Raw genomic sequence first — 23,578 nt, 5'->3', positions numbered from 1 at the left:
TGACGGAGGATCACTAACCACTTACAGAAATTTTCTTTGGGCAAAATTTTATAATTCAGAATAACAAAGGGGGGAGGTTTCCTACTCGTTAAGTAGTAGCCAATATGACACTTAATTAGGTACTCTGTGTCCCTTTATACACTGAAGCGCCAAAGAAACTGGTACAGGCATGCATATTCAAATACAGAGGTATGTAAATAGGCAGAATACAGCCCTGCAATCGGCAATGCCTATATGAGACAACAAGTGTTTGGCACAATTGTTAGACTGGTTACTGCTGCTACAATGGTAGGTTATCAAGATTTAAGTGAGTTTGAATGTGGTGTTATAGTTTGCGCATGAGGAATTGGACACAGCATCTTGAGGTAGCGATGAAAAGGGAATTTTCCCATACCACCATTTCACAAGTGTACCATGAATATCGGGAATCTGGTAAAACATCAAATCTCCAACATTGCTGCAGCCGGAAAAAGATCATGCAAGAATGAGACCAACGACTGAAGAGAATCATTCAACATGACAGAAGTGCAACCCTTCCACAAATTACTGCAGATTTCAATGCTGGGGTATAAGCAAGTGTCAGCATGTGAACCATCCAATGAAACATCATCAATAAGGGCTTTTGGAGCCAAAAGCCCACTCATGTACCATTGATGACTCCACAACACAAAGCTTTACACTTCACCTGGGCCCATCAATACAGATGTAGAAGCGCTGATGACTGGAAACATCTTTCCTTGTCGGACAAGTCTCGTTTCAAATTGCATTGAGCAGATGGACGTGCACGGGTATGGAGAAAACGTCATGAATCCATGGAATCTGCATGTCAACTGGGGACTGTTTAAGCAAGTGGAGACACTGTAATGGTGTGGGGCGTGTGCAGTTGGAGTGATGTGGGACCCCTGATACGTCTAGATATGACTGACAGGTGACAAGTACATAAGCATCCTGTCTTATCACCCGCATCCTTTCATGTCCATTGTGCATTCCAACGGACTTTCACAATTCGAGCAGGACAATGTGACATCCCACACGTCCATAATTGCTACAGAGTGGCTCCAGCAACATTTTTCTGAGTTTAAACACTTCCTCTGGCCACCAAACTCTCCAGACATGAAGATTATTGAGCATATCTGGGATGACTTGCAATGTGCTGTTCAGAAGAGATCTCCACCCCCTCGTACTCTTACAGATTTATGGATAGCCCTGAATGATTCATGGTGTCAGTTCCCTCCAGCACTACGTCACATGGTGTTGCAGCACTTCGTGCTGTAGTACTCAGCATGTTTCGAAAGAAGGGTATCTTATCAACACAACTGACATGTGTATGTGGCAAGAGTGCCACTGCCACATTTAGATTACATGGAATGGTTTCTCCATAAAATCAGTCTCTGTGCATAGGAGTACTTTGCTGGATACAGGGGGCCACTTCTCTGCATAAATTTATGGCACCAATTGATCCTCCTATGGAATATTGTCTGTGATATGTTTAAGAACTCTGCAATGTCCAAGGCCTTTTCAGGATTATTTGTCGGGAGCTAGGTATGCCATCATTTTTTATCTTCTACGAAAGGAAAGAACCCTAGCTTCAAGTACATGATATGTCCCAGGTTTTGGCCCTTTGCAGGATTTTCATGATGAAATGATACTTAGCAGTTTATTCTCTAATGTGAACCAAAGATGTATATTAGATTTCCTCCGATCAATACTTCTTTCAGATTCTGTAGCAGATGTACTCATCGCATAACTAAGAACTATGACATTGAAATCTCCATCATAACTTTATCAAATTCCAAAGTTTGTTGATGACTACTTCTTATTGTCACCATTTATTGGTAAACAGTACATTTTACTCTTTAGTTTGAAAAAATCTGTGCCTGTCATGGCATAAAATAATGTAACTCTGAGTATCATACCAGTTGCTACCTAAACGGAATATCAACACTCAAAGACTGTTGCACTGTTCAATCATATACAATGACTAATTTCCAAATATTGGTGATAGTGTTGCTCCATTCTGAATTAAGGAATGAGAAGTATAGTTGATGTTCAATGACTGTGAAAATAGGCCATAACCTGGCTGAATTTTGGGGAAAAAATGTAACTCCTATTAGGGCCAGTTGGCTACAAATGGAGTGTCACAGAACTTAAATAAATACAACATAAGCAATACTGCACAACAAAATGCCTGACCACACCATTAGAAATAATCCATGGAGGTAAATCATAATGGAAATTCAATATTCAAAATTATTATGTTTTTATATTGATAAGAACGTGACTGGAAGTTACATATAACAGATCCAAACTTTTCCTCATGGTGGCAACTTTCTAATACATAACATTTCACAAGACACCTTTCCACCAATATTTAATTTCTAGGTACAGTACAATTCTACATTAAACACCTGGCAGTAGGACTCTATGGTGGGTGATGGTTCCAGGTGAGAAAGTCAACAGCTGACCACACAAGGAATGTGGGTACACCAACTCAGGGGGTAGATGCCTGTCTGATGCCAGAAGGTGTTATTAAAACAGTATTACAAAACCAAACATTTATTGTCCACAAAACACAACAGTTGATGTACCAACATTCAGGCAGGTAGTTCTGGCGGGAGCACAGGCTGTTAAGTGTCTGCCTAGTATGTGCTGACCAGGGGCAGTCCATAGCCACAATGGCAGCGGCAGAGTTAACAGTGTCAGCACCAAAGTCGTCATGAGATCTTTGCTCTACGGAGTTAGCGAGTGTCGCCATCTGCACTGTCCAAGACAGCCAACAGATTCCTGTAGATGATGACTAAGGTGCCTATGATCCTGTCGTGGACTGTACACAGGAAATGCGTCTATCAGCTTATGCAGAGAAGCACCGTGGCCTCCTGGTATGAGAGAGATCAGGAGCTTCGAAGTTGGTCACAGGAATGGACACGGGCGGCAGTGGTGTCATGCCAACACAATGACAGATGACAGTCTGTTCTTAGGTAGTGCCCTAATAGCTAGACCTTCAGATGGCCTGCCGGATAGTGGTTCCCATAGCTCCCCAACAGTCAGTCCTGCAGCTCACAGTGACCAAGTGGAACTCCAGCAAGAAAGGATCTCTGCTAGAGTGGAAATGCAGCAAAACTATGAGTTAACTTTTACTTAGGTGAGGGTACATAAATATGAGATTTGATATTTAAAGAGCAGTGTTTTTCAGGTCTGCTAGTTCCTCCTCTTTGTTGTTGAAGCTCTGAAAAGTGTAAAAGGAATTCTGTCAAATCATACTGGTTGATATTGAGTGATGGGAAATATCCATTCAACCTCTTTTTCAATCACACGTAATGGCCATGAATCAATGGTTGTATTTTGTTACAAACTGCTGATTTATGTGTCAGTGAAAACATTTCAAAATTGCCTTCCCCCCCTCACCCATACCTGATGACTTCGTAAAATATATCACTCTTAAAGCAGTAAAATAATGACATGTCACGAATGGAACAACGAAACAGACTGAGTGAAAAGCACGCAGCGACCTCAAACTATTGCCCTTGAACAGCTTGTTAAGACATGGACCAATAGTGAGTGGTGGCGTGCACCAGAAGAGGAGAGAAATCTAGTGCCATAACTGGAAGTAACATGCACAAAATATTGGAATTAGATATACAGATCAATTGTTTAATATGCATTCTATGGTTACACTAGATGAACAGAAAAGGATGCTTTGAATTATTTTAGCACAAGTTTTTCATTTGTTTTACATTCCGAATTTACTAGTTTAGTGGCACCCTTGATGCTACTCTTATCATATCGGCGTGTTGATGCACCCAGTTTGGAAAACTGTGGTCTAAGCTATAACATTTGCAATTCTGTATTAGATTGAATTACTTTTCCCATTTTCACTCGTTAATGTTTTGTTGCCTCACATTCTGCAATAACTTCTCATTCAGTAACATGTGTTTGTTTCACGGAAGCATGCAATAAGAATAATATGAGCTCTACACTCCAGAATCTGTTGTAGATAGCTCTTAAAAATTTGGCATACTGGCAAAAGTTTCACATTACACTTATTCCATATGTGGGTGAACATTAATAAAACTGACAAACTGCAGGGATGGATTCCTGACTGGAAATAGAGCAAGGAAGATCCTGTGAACATGTGTCTGGAAATGCATAACTGCCACAGTAGATGGCACTGATGAATGATAGTCCTCTGACAACGTGCCACGGGTTCCTTGTGCGATGCAGGCTGTGCGATAGATGCAGCACATTGTAAGCAACAGAATGGTCAGGTATTTCTTTTGGAAACAAACCAAGATAGTGATTATGTACAGCCACGCAGATGGAAATGATCGAGAAGCAGCAGGGCTATACCAAAACCTGTACCCTTACAGACACCAACCACATCACACAACATTTAAAGCCCTTTTTTGGTGCTTCTGTGATAATTGGTCCTTTCAGACAGATGAACATGCAGGGAGGCTACAGACTGTGTGTGCACCAGATTTGAAGGACCAAGCTCTGCAGGATATTGAGATGAATTCTAGAACAAGCTCAAGGCAAGTGCCCAGCCAACACGGTATAAGCCATAGTATGATTATCCTGCATGACAGATGCATGCCATGGAGGCCACTCTGAACATCTGTTGTGACATGGATGCGATGTGTGTGTGTGTGTGTGTGTGTGTGTGTGTGAGAGAGAGAGAGAGGTCGTGATTATGATGCCTGGAACATCAAATAACTTAACTAGTAATTATAGTTAAAGCAAAATAAATCAATCTTTAATGAAAACTTTTTACTATGTACATAAGTTGGGATGAATTTATATAAAACCATTTGTAATACAAAAAGCTACTTCATCATCATGTCTGAAAAATATTCTTAACTTTTGTAGAGGTGTAGAAATGTCAAAGTTGAATAATACTATGGGGATGTCAAACAGGAAGCCAGTTCTATAAATCAGTTAACCTTCAACCTAAATTAAATTCCCGGGAAAAAATTTGAGGCAAAGTACACATCACTCACTTCAGAAGACATCTAAGCAATTTGGGCCGGGGGGGGGGGGGGGGTGATTGGAGAGGAGGAAGGGGGACGGGGACAGAGAGAGATTGCTTAACCAGGCATAATCAACAAAAACGTAATGCACAGTAATCCCAAATTGTGGAAAAACTAGCTGTTGACAATATACAAAATCTATATACTGATCCTTTCCCCCATGAACCATGGACCTTGCCGTTGGTGGGGACGCTGGCGTGTCTCAACGATACAGATAGCCATACCGTAGGTGCAACCACAACGGAGGGGTAGCTGTTGATAGGCCAGACAAATGTGTGGTTCCTGAAGAGGGGCAGCAGCCTTTTCAGTAGTTGCAGGGGCAACAGTCTGGATGATTGACTGATCTGGCCTTGTAACACTAACCAAAATGGCCTTGCTGTTCTGGTACTGTGAACGGCTGAAAGCAAGGGGAAACTACAGCCGTAATTTTTCCCGAGGGCATGCAGCTTTACTGTATGATTAAATGATGATGGCGTCCTCTTGGGTAAAATATTCCGGAGGTAAAATAGTCCCCCATTCGGATCTCCGGGCGGGGACTACTCAAGAGGACGTCGTTATCAGGAGAAAGAAAACTGGCATTCTACGGATCGGAGCGTGGAATGTCAGATCCCTTAATCGGGCAGGTGGGTTAGAAAATTTAAAAAGAGAAATGGATAGGTTAAAGTTAGATATAGTGGGAATTTGTGAAGTTCGGTGGCAGGAGGAACAAGACTTTTGGTCAGGTGAATACAGGGTTATAAATACAAAATCAAATAGGGGTAATGCAGGAGTAGGTTTAATAATGAATAAAACAATAGGAGTATGGGTAAACTACTACAAACAGCATAGTGAACGCATTATTGTGGCCAAGATACCCACGAAGCCCACGCCTACTTCAGTAGTACAAGTTTATATGCCAACTAGCTCTGCAGATGACAAAGAAATTGATGAAAGCCGCCTGGTAGAATTTGGCGCAGAGCATAACTTAATCATAGCTAACACTTGGTTCAAGAATCATGAAAGAAAGTTGTATACATGGAAGAACCCTGGAGATACTATAAGATATCAGATAGATTATATAATGGTAAGAGAGAGATTTAGGAACTAGGTTTTAAATTATAAGACATTTCCAGGGGCAGATGTGGACTCTGATCACAGTCTATTGGTTATGGACTGTAGATTAAAACTGAAGAAACTGCAAAAAGGTGGGATTTAAGGAGATGGGACCTGGATAAACTGAAAGAACCAGAGGTTGTACAGAGTTTCAGGGAGAGCATAAGGGAACAATTGACAGGAATGGGGGAAAGAAATACAGTAGAAGAAGAATGGGTAGCTCTGAGGGATGAAATAGTGAAGGCAGCAGAGGATCAAGTAGGTAAAAAGACGAGGGCTAATAGAAATCCTTGGGTAACAGAAGAAATATTGAATTTAATTGATGAAAGGAGAAAATATAAAAATGTAGTAAATGAAGCAGGCAAAAAGGAATACAAACGTGTATCTCACTAGGGGTAAGATAGATACTGCCTACAGGAAAATTAAAGAGACCTTTGGAGAAAAGAGAACCACTTGTATGAATATCAAGAGCTCAGATGGAAACCCAGTTCTAAGCAAAGAAGGGAAAGCAGAAAGGTGGAAGGAGTATATAGAGGGTCTATACAAGGGCAATGTACTTGAGGACAATATTATGGAAATGGAAGAGGATGTAGATGAAGATGAAATGGGAGATATGATACTGTGTGAAGAGTTTGACAGAGCATTGAAAGACCTAAGTCGAAACAAGGCCCTCTGAGTAGACAACATTCCATTATAACTACTGACAGCCTTGGGAGAGCCAGTCCTGACAAAACTCTATCATCTGGTGAGCAAGATGTATGAGACAGGCAAAATTCCCTCAGACTTCAAGAAGAATATAATAATTCCAATCCCAAAGAAAGCAGGTGTTGACAGATGTGAAAATTACCGAACTATCAGTTTAATAAGTCACAGCTGCAAAATACTAACGCGAATTCTTTACAGACAAATCGAAAATTGACAGAAGCTGACCTTGGGGACAATCAGTTTGGATTCCGTAGAAATATTGGAACACGTGAGGCAATACTGACCTTACGCCTTATCTTAGAAGAAAGATTAAGGAAAGGCAAACCTACATTTCTAGCATTCGTAGACTTAGAGAAACCTTTTGACAATGTTGACTGGAATACTCTCTTTCAAATTCTGAAGGTGGCACAGGTAAAATACAGGGAGCGAAAGGCTATTTACAATTTGTACAGAAAGCAGATGGCAGTTATAAGAGTCGAGGGACATGAAAGGGAAGCAGTGGTTGGGAAGGGAGTGAGACAGGGTTGTAGCCTATCCCCGATGTTATTCAATCTCTATATTGAGCAAGCAGTAAAGGAAACAAAAGAAAAGTTCGGAGTAGGTATAAAAATCCAAGGAGAAGAAATAAAAACTTTGAGGTTCGCCAATGACATTGTAATTCTGTCAGAGACAGCAAAGGACTTGGCAGAGCAGTTGAACGGAATGGACGGTGTCTTGAAAGGAGGGTATAAGATGAACATCAACAAAAGCAAAATGAGGATCATGGAATGTAGTCGAATTAAGTCGGGTGATGCTGAGGGAATTAGATTAGGAAATGGGACACTTAAAGTAGTACATGAGTTTTGCTATTTGGGGAGCAAAATAACTGATAATGCTCGAAGTAGAGAGGGTGTAAAATGTAGACTGGCAATGGCAAGGTAAGCGTTTCTGAAGAAGAAAAATTTGTTAACATCGAGTATAGATTTAAATGTCAGGAAGTCGTTTCTGAAAGTATTTGTATGGAGTGCAGCCATGTATGGAAGTGAAATGTGGACAATGAATAGTTTAGACAAGAAGAGAATAGAAGCTTTCGAAATGTGGTGCTACAGAAGAATGCTGAAGATTGGATGGGTAGATCACATAACTAATGAGGAGGTATTGAACAGAATTGGGAAGAAGAGGAGCTTGTGGCAAAACTTGACTAGAAGAGGGGATCGGTTGGTAGGACATGTTCTGAGACATCGAGGGATCACCAATTTGGTATTGGAGGGCAGCGTGGAGGGTAAAAATCGTAGAGGGAGGCCAAGAGATGAATACACTAAGCAGATTCAGAAGGATGTAGGCTGCAGTAGGTACTGGGAGATGAAGAAGCTTGCACAGGATAGAGTAGCATAGAGAGCTGCATCAAGCCAGTCTCAGGACTGAAGACCACAACAATAACAACAACAAGAACAACAACAACAATATACTGATGAGTGTGATTTGTACATGGAGAAACTGAATATGTCAAAACAAATTATGTCACAGAGAACTTACATGCAACATATGAAACAAACAGACCAGAGGAAACGAGTTCAAACAATACTTGAAGTTTAGTTTAATGCTCTCACTGAAGACCTAATTCACCTAAAATATACAACTTAGGTTGGGTGCAATTAACTGAACTAGTCCTGATGTCTATGTGAAATTGCAGCAGCTACTCCCTACAAGAGAAATAGAATAAACTTTCTAATCAAAGGTAAGTCAATCTCATACACAATTTATTGGATTCTCTGAATCCAAAATATTAATTATAAAACCAATGTGTGCAAAGGCTTGTACAATAATGGGTAATAGCATATAACAAACAAGCAAACACACACACACACACACACACACACACACACACAAAAGCAAATGTACGAGCAGAGAATCTGAGAGGAGGATAGAGGGAGGGGAAGAGAAAGAGAGGGAGGATCTTTTGTATCGTGTAAGCTTGCTTGCTTACTTACTTACTTACCAATTATGTAGGTTGAGGGATCGAATCCCTCATTGGGATCAGGACTGGCAGTGGTAGGAATGAGCCACGTCAGAACACAGCTTTTTTCACAGTACTGATCTGTAAGGAGACCTCTTATTTGGGCATAATATAACCCACCATCAATGTCCTGCACAGAGACTATGTCCCCAACCTGGAAATAGCTACCCTGAAATTAGAAATGTACTTCTCATAAAACAAGGACATGCATGAAATCAGAAAACTTACTATTATTATTCTACTAAATAACCAATACACCCTCATAAATTTATCATACTATAGACAAAATAAACTTTTATGAGTTATAGTTTCAACCTCCTACTGACAAAAACATAAAATCAGTTGCATGTGATTTAAATCATCCATATCTAAATGTTTGTGAAATTCTGTGAGAGGCTTTGCTTTTATTTTCTTAGCTCGAAGAGAGAACGAAACAAATCATTTATTCCATAAAATTTACACTGATTAGTTTGAAACAATAAGAACTGTATCAAGATATGAAACTAGTTAATAGCTTGTCATACTGAACAGCATGATATTGTCGTTTTTAATGCTGCTTCAATATCCATATCATTTGGATGTCTGCCCTCCCTTTCTATCTCTCTTGACACACACATGCACATACAGAAAATTACTTTTGCAGCTAAGTTTAGTGATTATTACCAGAATAAATGTCCACTTTGCTGTTGCCACTGGGAGTAATCTGTCTCCAAATTAAGAGGTAAAATGAAGATGCAACGATGACTCCACTCCCTGCAGCCCTTTTTTATTAGTACACATATATTAACAGGCGTCCCAATCATAAGGTTTCCAGAGAAATGTGTTATAAAAAACTTAATGGAAGAGGATATGAAGCAAAATTTGTTCATGACATACTTTCAAGGTTGACAAAAGAAGGTATACTACAAGAAGCACTGGAAGTCTACATCTACATCTACATACATACTCCGCAATCCACCATACGGTGCGTGGCGGAGGGTACCTCATACCACAACTGGCATCTTCTCCCCCTGTTCCACTCCCAAACAGAACGAGGGAAAAATGACTGCCTATATGCCTCTGTACGAGCCCTAATCTCTCTTATCTTATCTTTGTGGTCTTTCTGCGAAATGTAAGTTGGCGGCAGTAAAATTGTACTGCAGTCAGCCTCAAATGCTGGTTCTCTAAATTTCCTCAGTAGCGATTCACAAAAAGAACACCTCCTTTCCTCTAAGAGACTCCCACCCGAGTTCCTGAAGCATTTCCATAACACTCGCAAGATGATCAAACCTACCAGTAACAAATCTAGCAGTCTGCCTCTGAATTGCTTCTATGTCCTCCCTCAATCCGACCTGATAGGGATCCCAAACACTCGAGCAGTAGTGTTTTATAAGCGGTCTCCTTTACAGATGAACCACATCTTCCCAAAATTCTACCAATGAACCGAAGACGACTATCCGACTTCCCCACAACTGCCATTACACGCTTGTCCCACCTCATATTGCTCTGCAATGTTACGCCCAAATATTTAATCAACGTGACTGTGTCAAGCACTACACTACTAATGGAGTATTCAAACATTACAGGATTCTTTTTCCTATTCATCTGCATTAATTTACATTTATCTATATTCAGAGTTAGCTGCCATTCTTTACACCAATCACAAATCCTGTCCAAGTCATCTTGTATCCTCCTACAGTCACTCAATGACGACACCTTCCCGTACACCACAGCATCATCAGCAAACAGCCGCACATTGCTATCCACCCTATCCAAAAGATCATTTATGTAGATAGAAAACAACAGCGGACCTACCACACTTCCCTGTGGCACTCCAGATGATACCCTCACCTCCGATGAACACTCACCATTGAGGACAACATACTGGGTTCTATTACTTAAGAAGTCTTCGAGCCACTCACATACTTGGGAACCAATCCCATATGCTCGTACCTTATCTAGGAGTCTGCAGTGGGGTTCAAATGGCTCTGAGCACTATGGGACTTAACATCTGAGGTCATCAGTCCCCTAGAACTTAGACTACTTAAACCTAACCAACCTAAGGACATCACACACATCCATGCCCCAGGCAGGAGTCGAACCTGCGACCGTAGCAGTCACGCGGTTCCAGACTGAAGTGCCTAGAACAGTCTGCAGTGGGGCACTGAGTCAAACGCTTTCCGGAAGTCAAGGAATATAGCATCTGTCTGATACCCTTCATCCATGGTTCGCGAGATATCATGTGAAAAAAGGGCGAGTTGCGTTTCGCAGGAGCGATGCTTTCTAAAGACGTGCTGATGCATGGACAGCAACTTCTCTGTCTCAAGGAAATTCATTATATTCGAACTGGGAATATGTTTGAGAATCCTGCAACAAACCGATGTTAAGGATATTGGTCTGTAATTTTGAGGATCCGTCCTTCTACCCTTCTTATATACAGGTGTCACCTGCACTTTTTCCCAGTTGCTCGGGACTTTACATTGGGCAAGAGATTGGCGATAAATGCAAGCTAAGTAAGGAGCCAATGCTGTAGAGTACTCTCTGTAAAACCGAATTGGAATCCCATCAGGACCTGGCGATTTATTTATTTTCAACCCATTCAGCTGCTTCACAACCCCAGGGATGTCTATCACTATGTCCTCCATACGGGAGTCTGTACGAGACTCAAACGGCGGTATGTTTGTACGATCCTCCTGCGTAAAAGATTTCTCAAACGCTAAATTTAAAATTTCAGCTTTCGTTTTGCTGTCTTCCGTTGCCAGGCCAGACTGATCAGTGAGCGACTGGATGGAAGTGTTCGACCCGCTTACCGATTTTAAGTAAGACTAGAATTTCCTTGGGTTTTCAGCAAGATCTTTTGCTAAGGTATGACGGTGATAGTGGTTGAATGCTTCGCGCATCGCTCTTTTTACAGCAGCACGAATCTCAAACTTTTGCCTGTCCTCATTCTCCCAATCTTTCCTGTACCGCGAGTGCAACTGCCTTTGCTTCCTGAGCATTCTCCGAACTGCGCTGTTAAACCACGGTGGGTCTTTTCCGCCCATAACCCACTTTTTCGGCACATACTTGTCCAATGCATGATTTACAATGTGTTTAAAATTTGCCCATAATTCTTCCACATCCAACGTACCGGAAGTAAATGAAGTCGATTCATTTACTAAGTGGGATGCTAACAACTGATTATCTGCTCTTTCTAGTAAGAATACTCTCCTAGCCTTCTTGACCGACTTTTTAACTTTCATAACCATAGTCGTAATGACAAAATCATGATCACTAATCCCTGTCTCAACACTGACACCGTCGATGACGTCTGTCTGTTCATGGTTACCAGATCTAAAATATTTCCATTATGCGTTGGCTGTCGATTTAGCTGCTCAAGACAGTTTTAGGATAAAGTGTTCAAAAATAATTCACACGATGGCTTGTCTGTACCAACTGTAATGAATCCATAGACATCCCAGTCTATACTAGGTAGGTTGAAGTCGCCTCCGACTAATATAGCATGATCCGGGTACTTCTGTGATACAGAATGTAGGCGCCCTTTGAATGATTCTAGAACTGTCACGGTGGAACCTGGTGGCCGGAAATAACATCTCCCATCACAAGTTCATCATGGTGTTGTACATTTATGAATGTTGCTGCCAGAGTATTGGGTGTGACTGTCTGGATGTCATGGTGGATGGTGCATGATTTGTTCTTTTACACATTACCTGTAATGTGACATAGGGGGAGGGCAACTTATGTGACCAGCAGGGCTATAATCCTGTGGAAATTACACTGTCAGGGAAAAGTGACTCCAAGACAGTAGTGCTCGCTTTATACACGTGATGTGGCATGGTGCAGCATCTTGTTGGTAGCAGCCAAGTGTCAGTTCCTTATCATCCAAATAAATGATTCACAAATTAGTTGTTACACTTCACTGGTGACGGTAGAATCAAAAAATAAAATAAAATAAAAAATGGCCTGCTGATGTGCTGTTGTTTTAATGCATACAATAAATGAATGAAGAGGTTCCTCAATGACTGCAAGTGGGTTGTCACTACTGCCTAAATGTGTGTTCATGTATCGTGACAAGTGAGACCACGCTTCATTACTGTAGCATGTGCACTACCAGATTCCTGGCTTTTTCAGTAATAATGCTGAAACCAATAGCAATATTTTAGGAATTTATAACTATCAGTCTGCAACAGTTCGTGAACAACTGTAAACTTATAGGGATTCAGGCCTGCTTTCTTAGGAGCCCCATGTCATATGCTATGCAATAGTCCAGATTCCTGCAATTAACAGCGAAGAGACTTTGTGGGTGACCAACGCCAACAACTGAGTATCTCACTCACACTTTCTTCTGATAACTGCAGTTGGTTCACACCATGCAGCTCTAACAATGTTCCCTCTGTCTCCACGCCGATCTAGCAATGTTTCCTTTGTCTCCGTTTAGTCACCAAACCTTGGATGCAGTATTTAGATGGTTTACATGGACCACCGAAATATTCTAAAAACAGTCACTGATGCGTCTTAAAGGTATCTCTTATGCAATACTGTTTCACAAGAAACACACTCTCTTCAACAGAATATCAATACAGGAGCAAGTCATGCAGAAAACCATGAACAGTAAGCCATGCCACACAAATGCAAGATGTGAGACCCACACAAATCTCACAGAACCTCATTGTTGCCACATTTCACACGTGCTGCCACACTGAGTTACGTGAGAACATCTGCCACGAAATCCAATACTCTGGCAGCAACATCAAGAACATGCAGAACTTTGTATACAGGTGGGGACAAATCACTTAGTGCACCTTCATTTCTCAACCATAAGGGTATGTCATATGCAAATTTGGTTTCATATCCTCTTCTATTAAGATTTTACTAACTTTTCTCACGACCCCTTACAAGTGGGACCACCTTTACTAAGGAAGAAAGGTATTTGGAATTTAGAATATGATCAGACTTCAGTTGCACAATTTAATTGTGACAAATGAAAATTTGAGTCAGGATGGGACTCAAACCTGGATTTCCCACTTTACAGGAGTGGTTACCTTAACCATTTCAACTATCCTAGCATGCCTTCATGATTGTCCCAAACCTCCATATATCACTTGCACAATTGTTGAGAGTCCCACACAGGGAGATACTTCATTATTATTGTCGCAGCCTGTTGTAACACTGAAAATACAGATATAATACCTTTTGAATTTGTAAGCTTTATTACAGAAACTATGGTTAATATATAATGGACATAATAACGTATTTATTTCTGACTGTATACGAGGTGTGGCTAGAAAAAAACCGGACTGATGCTGGAAAAAACATTTATTTACAATTATTTACAATTTCATGTTATCTCCTTCAATGTACTCTCCTCCTCGGTCTCTACACCGCTCCATACGAATTTTCCACTGTTCATAGCAATGCTGCAGATCATTTTCGGTAAGTCCATACATTACTTCCGTCGCTTTTTCTTTTACTGCTTCAACAGTCTCAAATCTAGTTCCTTTCAAAGCTGACTTGACTTTAGGGAAAAGAAAAAAGTCACAGGGGGCCAAATCAGGTGAGTAGGGTGGATGATCTAAGGTGGGAATGTTGTGTTTTGCCAAAAACGTCTTCACTGACAACGCACTGTGAGCTGGGGCATTGTCTTGGTGAAGGATCCATGACTTTTTTCTCCACAAATCGTTCCGTTTTCTCCGTACTCGCTCACGTAGGGTAGCCAGGACGCTAATGTAGTAATGCTGATTCACTGTTTGTCCCTCTGGTACCCAATCAATGTGCACAATCCCTTTGATGTCAAAAAAAAACAATCATCATTGCCTTGAATTTCGATTTTGACATTCGTGCTTCTTTTTGTCGTGGAGAACCAGGAGTTTTCCAATGCATCGATTGGCGTTTAGTTTCGGGATCGTAAGTAAAAAACCACGATTCATCGCAAGTAATAACATTTTGTAAGAAGGTGGGATCACTTTCAATGTTTTCCAGGATGTCAGAACAAATCACTCTTCGGCGTTCCTTCTGTTCAATTGTGAGACACTTTGGAACCATTTTTGAACACACTTTGTTCATGTTGAAACTTTCATGAAGAATCTGCCTAACACTTTCCTTGTCAACTCCTGTTAACTCAGACACTGCTCTGATTGTTAAACGGCGATCTTGTCGAACAAGTTTACCGATTTTTTCAATGTTTGCATCAGTTTTTGCTGACAATGGTCTGCCAGTGCGAGTGTCATCACTGGTGTCTTCGCGGCCATCTTTAAATCGTTTAAACCACTCAAACACTTGTGTTCGCGATAAACAATCATCGCCGTACACTTGTTGTAACATTAAACGTTTCACTTGCAGATTTTCCTAGTTTGAAACAAAATTTGATGTTAACACGCTGTTCTTTCTGTACACTCAACATTTTCCGACGCACAGACAAAACGTCAACTACTTAAAACAGATGCCATTGGCAGACTGAGTGCAGGAGGCAGATGAAACTCGAGCAGTAGGCGGAGTGAGAGTCACGTGACAGGCCACGCGACTTTCAGCCTTATTGCATTCGTTTTATTGTTTCACCAGTACTAGTCCGGTTTTTTTCTAGCCACACCTTGTACAACTAACTGTAAATATTGTAAATTGCTGGGTAACAGCCAAGGGAACTTTATTTGAATGTATCAATAGCAACGATGAAGCGACAGTAGCTGTGTCGTTGTTTATCTTTGCATATGGAGTGTGTCTGTCATGCTGTGAGCAAGAGGAAGCAGAGCAGCTTGAGTCATGAAAGAGTGCGGAACTGTCTGTTCGGCACTCCCGCTGATGCGGTGTGCAGCTATGATCACACCAGTGTGGATACACCTACTTCATTAAGCTTCGAGTTTTGAGAGCACGGTGGGAGCGGGCAGGCAGAGGAAGCTACAATTCTAACAATTGGCTGTCTCATAATTATCCATAGTTTGCAAATGGCAGCAGTTCCGCATTGTTGGCTACATTTCCGTCGTCTGCACAGCTACAACATCATAGGAATGTTAACAGACTGAGTATTACTAATATTGTACAGGAATTACCCAGTGACATTTCTTTCACAAACTTTAATAATTTTCTTGAATAATAAACTGCATTAGTCAAAACTTGTGGGTCAACTGTGTTGTCATTGTTCTCCTCAGACATTATTGCCAAGCAGAGTCCTTTTCCTTTCCATACAATCACCAAGCGTTGCAAAAATATGAAAATTGATTAACTATTTACTGCCAGTTTTGATTGTTTGTTAATGACCAGTTTCAGTCTAAATTTTGCTGCCTCAATAACTGTTCATTCTTGTATTGCATGACAGAGGCTTAACTAATTTGCAATTTTGAGTATTAACTCCACTCAAAGTAATGTAAAATTTCATTGGCAAAACTAATAACTAAAGATACAGCACAAATTAAGAGGGGACAATTTCATTTATTTTGTATTTAGCTTAGCAAATGATTTCTGCTGGCTGGGTAAGTACCTTATTGCTTGTATGTTGAAAGTAAATTCAACTGCTCATTTGCTTAAAGAAAATAAAATTCAATTTTTGAATAATTAAAAGTAAATTGCTTGCCCTTTTCCGAATTTTGCATTATGTTACACTGAGGTTATAGAAAGTATATATATATTTTTTTTACACACAACATAGTTTCAGTTACAGCCAGTCATTTACTTAACCAGTAACTTTGTTTAACTTTGCTTTCAAAATTAGGCATAAGTAACTGCAAACTCAATGCTTTCTGATTCATTTCATTTTCTCGTGAACTGTTGTGTTGTGGAAAAGCGTAACAACTTTCTGTTGCCATACCAGTGATTATTTGCTTAATTTTCTTTGCCATTACCTTTCTTAAGAGTCTGGAGATTCAGTGCCCTAGTGAGTTGGTAACTGTTTAATTATCCCTTTCTTGCTAATCAGTACTTTCTGTATTATCAGTATTTTTGTATAAAAAATATTAAGTGGTATCCTTTTCCCTTTGCATGGTTTGTGAGCGATTGCACTATATTTCACCCCATTCAAAATTATTACCAGTATTTGGATCAGGTTTAGAATAGATTCTTCCTTCGGAAGGCAATGAGGCAGAAACAGCTTTCATCAGAAAAAAACAACAGACCTCCAGCCTGCCCTCCAATGAGCTCTCTTAGTGGTTTAGGGTTGGAGGAATGTTCACTACAGGGTATCTGGCTTGGAACTGTCCTTGAAGTAACCAATTTGTAACATTTTGTTGTGTCACTGCAGTGTCAGCTGCTGCTCAAATTGCTGCTATAGGTGTAGTGTGATGCACCAGAGCCATACACCGAACACAATGGTCTTCCCGCTCGATAGTGCCACGTGGCCGGCCAGAGCCCAATCTTCTTGTGACCGTAAATTCTTGTGAGGACCACTGCCAGCAATTGTGTGCAGTGGCTATATTCATGCCAAGCCTTTCTGTAATATCACAGAAGGAACATCCAACTTCTTGTAGGGCTATTATATGACCTCATTCAAACTCAGTGAGCTGCTGATAATGGCATCTTTCCTCCTTAAAGGCATTCTTGACTAACATCAACTTATCATGTCCAATCTCAACAGTAACTAATACTCATGATTGTTACAGCGTGTATTTAATGCAAACATGATCTGTATCCTCATAGTGGTACTACTAATGCCATTTTTATGTGACTGGTGAGAAATCTGAATAAACATCTTTCAGATTTAGAAACAAGGCTACCAACTTTTGTTCATGTCGCACAACTCCTATTTGGTGTTGCAATATTTTTTTCCATCAGTGTATTTAATCCTTAATGGTTTTTGTTGATGATAAAAGACCTGTTTCAGCTGAAATGTGATTTACACAGTCATAATGCAAAAGACCAAAATAACTCGCATGTAACACCAAAATAACTTTCATGTAGACCCTGCCTCCTTGTCTATTGTTCAGAATAGAGTCATGTACTCTGGTGTGAACATATTCACAAAGTTCCTGTCTAAAATAAAGCAAGAAGTTGGGAGTTTCTACCAGTCCCAGAGAAAATTAAAAATGTACCTCATTAGTCACTCTTTCTACAAGTTATCTGAACATTAGCAAGCAGTAACATTCATATTGATGCTGCATGACAACTAGTAAAATACTAATAAATAAAACTCTTTTTCTAAGAAAAATACCACTGTAATATAAAGCTACCAGGAGAAGGTTAACAGCAGCTATGTGGTATAACTGAGAGGCAGCAGCTTTACTTCCAATTTACTCAAATAAATTTAGCTGTCTCAAGCATAAACAGCATTACGCAGCACAGTGATAGTTTGCTGTCAATACAGTACACAGATTAAGTTTTTATGATCTCCTTGTCTTTTGTTGTCATATACCTTGACTCTTTCCACATTCTCAAAGATTCTCCTCATTCATGGGATTTACAAAAGGTGGTGAGTGAATGAATAAATCTGAAACATTTCCAATGTATCTAAGTCTCTTCCAGGTATAAAACCTTCTTATGTGATTCTTAAACCAAGTACCTGCATTGACCAAAGTGCACTCTATGGTAAATTCTACCAAGTAGCTTCCCCTTTCATTCCTTTGCCCCAGTCCATGTTTCTCACTTGTTTTCCTTCTTCTGCTTTTCCTATTATCAAATTCTAGTTTCCCACAATAAACAAATTTTTGGCACCCTAATTTACTGAAGAATATCTGATATCTCGTTGAACATTTTTAATATTTGCATCATCAGTAAAGCTGGTGGCCAAGCAAAGTGTAACTTTTCAATGAATATGAAAAACCAAGCGGCTGAAAAGAATTAATAAGTTATGTATCAGTTTTCACACAAACCAATATTTACAGAGCTACTGCCACTTTTCCACAGATTTTAAATGACAAACCATACATACATAAAACTAATCCATATGTAAAATGCTCATATTATAAAGATTTGATGAAACATGTAATAAAACACACAAAAAGTTTCTGCCATGAAACCAAGCAAAATAGGTTACTGACTTTACAGACACCGAACTCCCTCAGGGCTTGGCGGCTACGCTATACTTTTCTTTAAATGTCTGCTTTGCATATGCAAATTCCAACACTTGTGCACGGCTGCCTATTCTGGCCGTAGGCTGTTTCCAATGGTAAATAATAAAAAAAACTTTGACATTAATTATTGTAAAAACCCAGGGCAACAGAAATAAAAAGGAATTTCCATCTGCAACTGTCTGTACTTTCTGCAAGCAGTGTTTCTGAATACACCCTGTATACTTTTAATACTGAGGTAGGATGTTGTTCTGTATCTCTCTTGGCTCCGATAATCTGTTCACTATGCTGTTCATGATAGTTTGTCCAAATTTTTATTCTGTTGCTCATTAATAGACAAATATTGTACGATTCCAATTTGATTTTGTGTTGATAGCCCTGTACACACAATATCACAAATCCTGTTCTTCCTGGCACCACACCTCATTGAATCCCACAATATTTAGCTTCAACTACCATTTCTCTTTATGTTGCAACACTGAACAGATACAATTACAGAAGTAATGCCAATCAAGTTTTATTCTGCTTGAACATGAAGAAATCCACAATAACACTGCATGAAGTACAGAACAACATAAAGTTTCATAACTCTAGAATATATCACTACTACACAGTCACATGGTGAGCATACAATAAGCAGGTAAATCTGTGTGAGGTTGAGGGTCTGGTGCACTAGGCTTATTTGGGCTGATGTACAGATGGCACAGTGCTTGCTGTACCATCTGTCTAGGTTGCGACGCGACCTCACTAGGCCAGACGTGGAGGTACTTGTATTGCTTGCTATTTGATTACCCGTGCTCACACTACAGCTTTATGACATTTTTCATGTTCTGCAACCTACTAACATTACTGAATGTTCTGCCTTGAGAAAGGAGTGAGACAGGGTTGCAGTCTGTCCTGGATGTTATCTGCACACTGAAAAAAAGGAGTAGTAATTAAAGTTCAGAGAGAAGAAATAAAAACTTTGAGATTTGCTCATGACATTTTAATTCCGACTGAGACAGCAAAGGCAAAATGCTGAATAATGGCAGGTAGTGGCAGTAGCCAGAGCAAAATTCTCTGCTGTAGTTTGGGTGTTGTTTGGAAATATCACTGCTTCAGCACCGATGCTATAGGCAACCAGCTGCATTTACCAGACCACCTCCTGATGGCTTCACATTCTTCTGTAGAGCAGCTGAAGAGGTTCGATAGAGCATAGGTGCACTTGCCATGAGCTGTTATTGCTCTCCTTGATTACAAGTCACACACTGGCCCTTGCTGCATGAAAGGCTGTGTAGTATTCTGCTATTTGTCAGTATTTAAACCAGTGCAAAGCTACATACCTGACTCAACTAATTGAGCTGCACTCACCATTCCACCAACATAAAGGCTACATTTTAAGATGACCCAAGGACACTGGGATGGATACATCAGGGAAAAGGTCATTCACACAGTCTGTGATGTAGTCTACCAACTCCTAGATGCTGTCTCAACTGTTCGAACATGCCAGCTGGCTGTACAGAATCCAGTTTTCACTGCCGATCATCTATCTTGGTGATTCCCCTTCAAGGACTGTTCCATATGGTAGATGGATCCCAGAGTCTGAAATGATCACTGGAATGTAGATCATCAATAAGTTCCCACTGAGAGGCATCATGAGGGCTGGGGAGTGAAGAGAGCTCTATGGCTGAGGTTGGCTCAGTAGCAGCCTTGAAATGTATGGGATTGCCCATGTTGAGCACACATAGCTCCTGAGATATCACAAGGCTCTCTATAACTTGACCACTGGGGCAGGCAGAGAATGAGACCCATAACACATTATGGTTGGTTGGTTGTGGGGTTAAGGGACTAAACAGTGAGGTCGTCATTACCATGTTCAAGAGAGAATCTGTATGGAGTTAGTGTTTGATCGAATTGTGAAAGTATAAAGTAGTGGTAAAATTGAGGCACTGAAGGCAATATTAATTGCTCACATGAGAACTAAATTAAAGAGAGGTAAAAGTATAGGAGTTGGGCCAGATGTGGGTCAGAGAGCAGAAGACAACTCCCTCAGGGCTCATCTGCTGCAAGACACACTTCACCCACATCTGATCTCCTGCCCACCTGATGCAAGGTCAAGACAGTAACAGAACAAGTAATGTGTTATAGCTAGCATACTCATAATACTAAAAATAAGAAGCTAAAAACATAATGAACATCAATAGGCCTCAAAAAGGAGAGATAAATAATCAGTTCAGCAGGTGAGTGAGTGCAGTCAATGTCCTCTGGACCTCTGTGTGCAGCATGGGGCATCCACCCCCATGAATGTCCACTCCCAGAACCATTATACACAAAGTGTAACAAATGAAGACAGAACCCACTTATTCAAAAGTTCATTCATAATCACCTATTATCAGCAATATGGAATCCCAGAAGCCTAACCTTTACTGTAATGTTATTCCTAAAAAGTTTAATTGGATGTGGCAGAAATAAGGGATAATCATGAGAAATAGCAATGAAAATGGGTGAAACAGGGATGATCAGCGACTGGCAGAGGAGGTAAGGTCAAGGGCCCACTGGACCCAAGGCAACACAATTCAAACAACCTTGCTCATCAGCAGTTTAAAACATTACATCTGAGAATAAAAACCACTTCCTCAGAGGAAAAAAAGAATGAGTTCAACTATCCATATGCCATCCACCAACACTAAAAGTCAAATAATCCACAGGCTAATGTTTGGTATGGAGAGCCAGAAGTGCATGGTTCATTACATAAGGTAAAACTATGAGTTAATCTGGTATGACCAATGCAGAGGCAGCTTTGGATGGTGGATTCACTCAGGGAGGAATGGAAAGAGGAGTGCCAAAAAACCATAGACTCACTGATACAGCAAGTGTTCCTTAGAGGGAAGAATAGCCCATAAAATGCTGTTCTATCTCCGAGTGAGTAAAGCTCTTATTTGCATCCACAAATCTGCCCCTGGGATCATCGAAGTGAATGTTGGGTGAGTAACTGCTTCTGTAAGCAAACGGACAGCCAATTCATTCACTGGAATATCAATATCTCCTAGGACAGGACACAAAGAGAGACAACTGAGAAAGCAGTATGACTAAGATCAGAAAGAAGATCGTGAATAGCAGAAATCACAGGGCGACAAGAGTGACATTAATCCTAAGGTGCCCTGCAAATCCCTCTAAAGTTTTAATTTGTGGGTTGGACAAAAATATGGAAACATCATGAAAAATGCATGGTGAAACAAAAATGCAGATGCTAGCCAAGCCTGCAGGTAGGTTGGTTGGCTGGTTTAAAAGAGGGCAGGGGAGGGGAGATCAAACTGCGAGGTCATCGGTTCCTTGTTCACGGTAAAATAATTACACAAGGAAAAGAAGAAAAGAAGAGACGTACAGCACAATAACAGGAGAAAGGAAGAACCAGAAGAACGACAGAAGGACAACCAACACTACTATGGACAAAACACAAAAAGAAAACTACAGAGAGAACCAAGAAACAGGTAGAAGGGGTAAAAACAATAGAGGAGATGACTGGCTGGCCGACCACGAGAATAAAAAGGAAGAGCCACCCACTCTGCGACACATTAAAACATCCACCCTAAAAGCATTAGAGTGGAGAACACAAAGGACATGTGCTAAAACTTATATAGAATGATAAAACCCACCGTCCTGTATAAAATGTAAAACTAAATTAGCTGATAAGGCATTATCAGCTAAAATTAATGGCAACGAGTCCGGTAACTGAAGAGTCCCTCACAGGGCAGCCAAAGGAGGACAGCTCATCAAGATATGGGCCACTGTCAGCCAGGCGTTGCACCAACACTGAAATGGGTCATCATGGCGCAGGAGGTAGCTGTGTGTTACACAAGTGTGGCCAATGCGGAGCTGGCAGAGTCCCTGTGAGAGGCCTGCATGGAGGATTGCCACACATTCGTAGTCTCCTTAATGGCACACAGTTTGTTGTACATGCTGAGGTTATGCCATTTCGTCTCCCAAAGCTGCAAAAACTTGCGGCGTAGTACTGAACGCAGGTCAGTTGCAGAGAAGCCGATCTCCATAAGCAGCTTCTGTGTAGCCTGTTTGGCCAGCCTGTTGGCAAGTTCGTTGCCTGAGATTCCGATGTGACCTGGGGTCCAAACAAACGCCACTTAACGACTGGACCGTTCCAGAGCATAGATGGACCCCTGGATGGTCGCTACCAAAGGATGACGAGGGTAGCACTGGTCGATAGCTTGTAGGCTGCTCAAGGAGTCTGTACACAGAAGAAACAACTCCCCAGGGCATGAACGGATGTGCTCAAGAGCATGAGATATAGCCACCAGCTTGGCAGAGAAAACACTGCAGCCATCGGGCAAGGAATACTGTTCAATATGTCCTCCATGGACATATGCAAAGCCGACATGAGCATCAGCCATCAAGCCATCGGTGTAAACCTCTTTGTGGCCTCAGTACATGTCAAGAATCGAGAGGAAGTGGCAGTGGAGAGCCGAGGGGTTAACTGAGTCCTTACGTCCATGTGAAAGGTCCAGGCGAAGCCGTGGCCTAGGAGTACACCATGGAGGTGTACGTAAATGGACCTCAAGTACAGGTGGTAAAGGCAAGGACTCCAGTTCGGAAAGGAGGGATCGGACACGAACTGCAATTGGAATCTCTGACCTGCCGCCGATGCAGGAGATGAACTGCCATGGGTGGGAAAATGAGACAGTGATTCGGATGCACAGGACAACTACAAACATGTGCAGTATAACTGACCAGAAGTTGTGCACGCCTAACCTGCAATGGAGGGACTCCAGCCTCCACAAGGACACTGGTCACCGGAC

The 23,578-nt window shown here is 41.0% G+C and overlaps 1 protein-coding gene across 1 annotated transcript in view; it reads right to left on the bottom strand.

Moving 5' to 3' along the window:
• The window catches only part of LOC126194393 (GATA zinc finger domain-containing protein 1), a 65,357-nt gene that overhangs the window by 3,636 nt on the left and 38,143 nt on the right, over positions 1 to 23,578 (bottom strand). Inside the window, exon 3 of the mRNA XM_049932762.1 lies at positions 8,803 to 8,989. Within this exon, the coding sequence (XP_049788719.1) occupies positions 8,803 to 8,989 (187 nt within the window). The remainder of the gene's footprint in view (positions 1 to 8,802; positions 8,990 to 23,578) is intronic.

This window comes from Schistocerca nitens, chromosome 1 (assembly GCF_023898315.1).
Source record: "Schistocerca nitens isolate TAMUIC-IGC-003100 chromosome 1, iqSchNite1.1, whole genome shotgun sequence".
Lineage (NCBI taxonomy): Eukaryota > Metazoa > Arthropoda > Insecta > Orthoptera > Acrididae > Schistocerca > Schistocerca nitens.
Note: the sequence above shows the minus strand (reverse complement) of the source record. Positions and strands in the feature narration are given on the sequence as shown.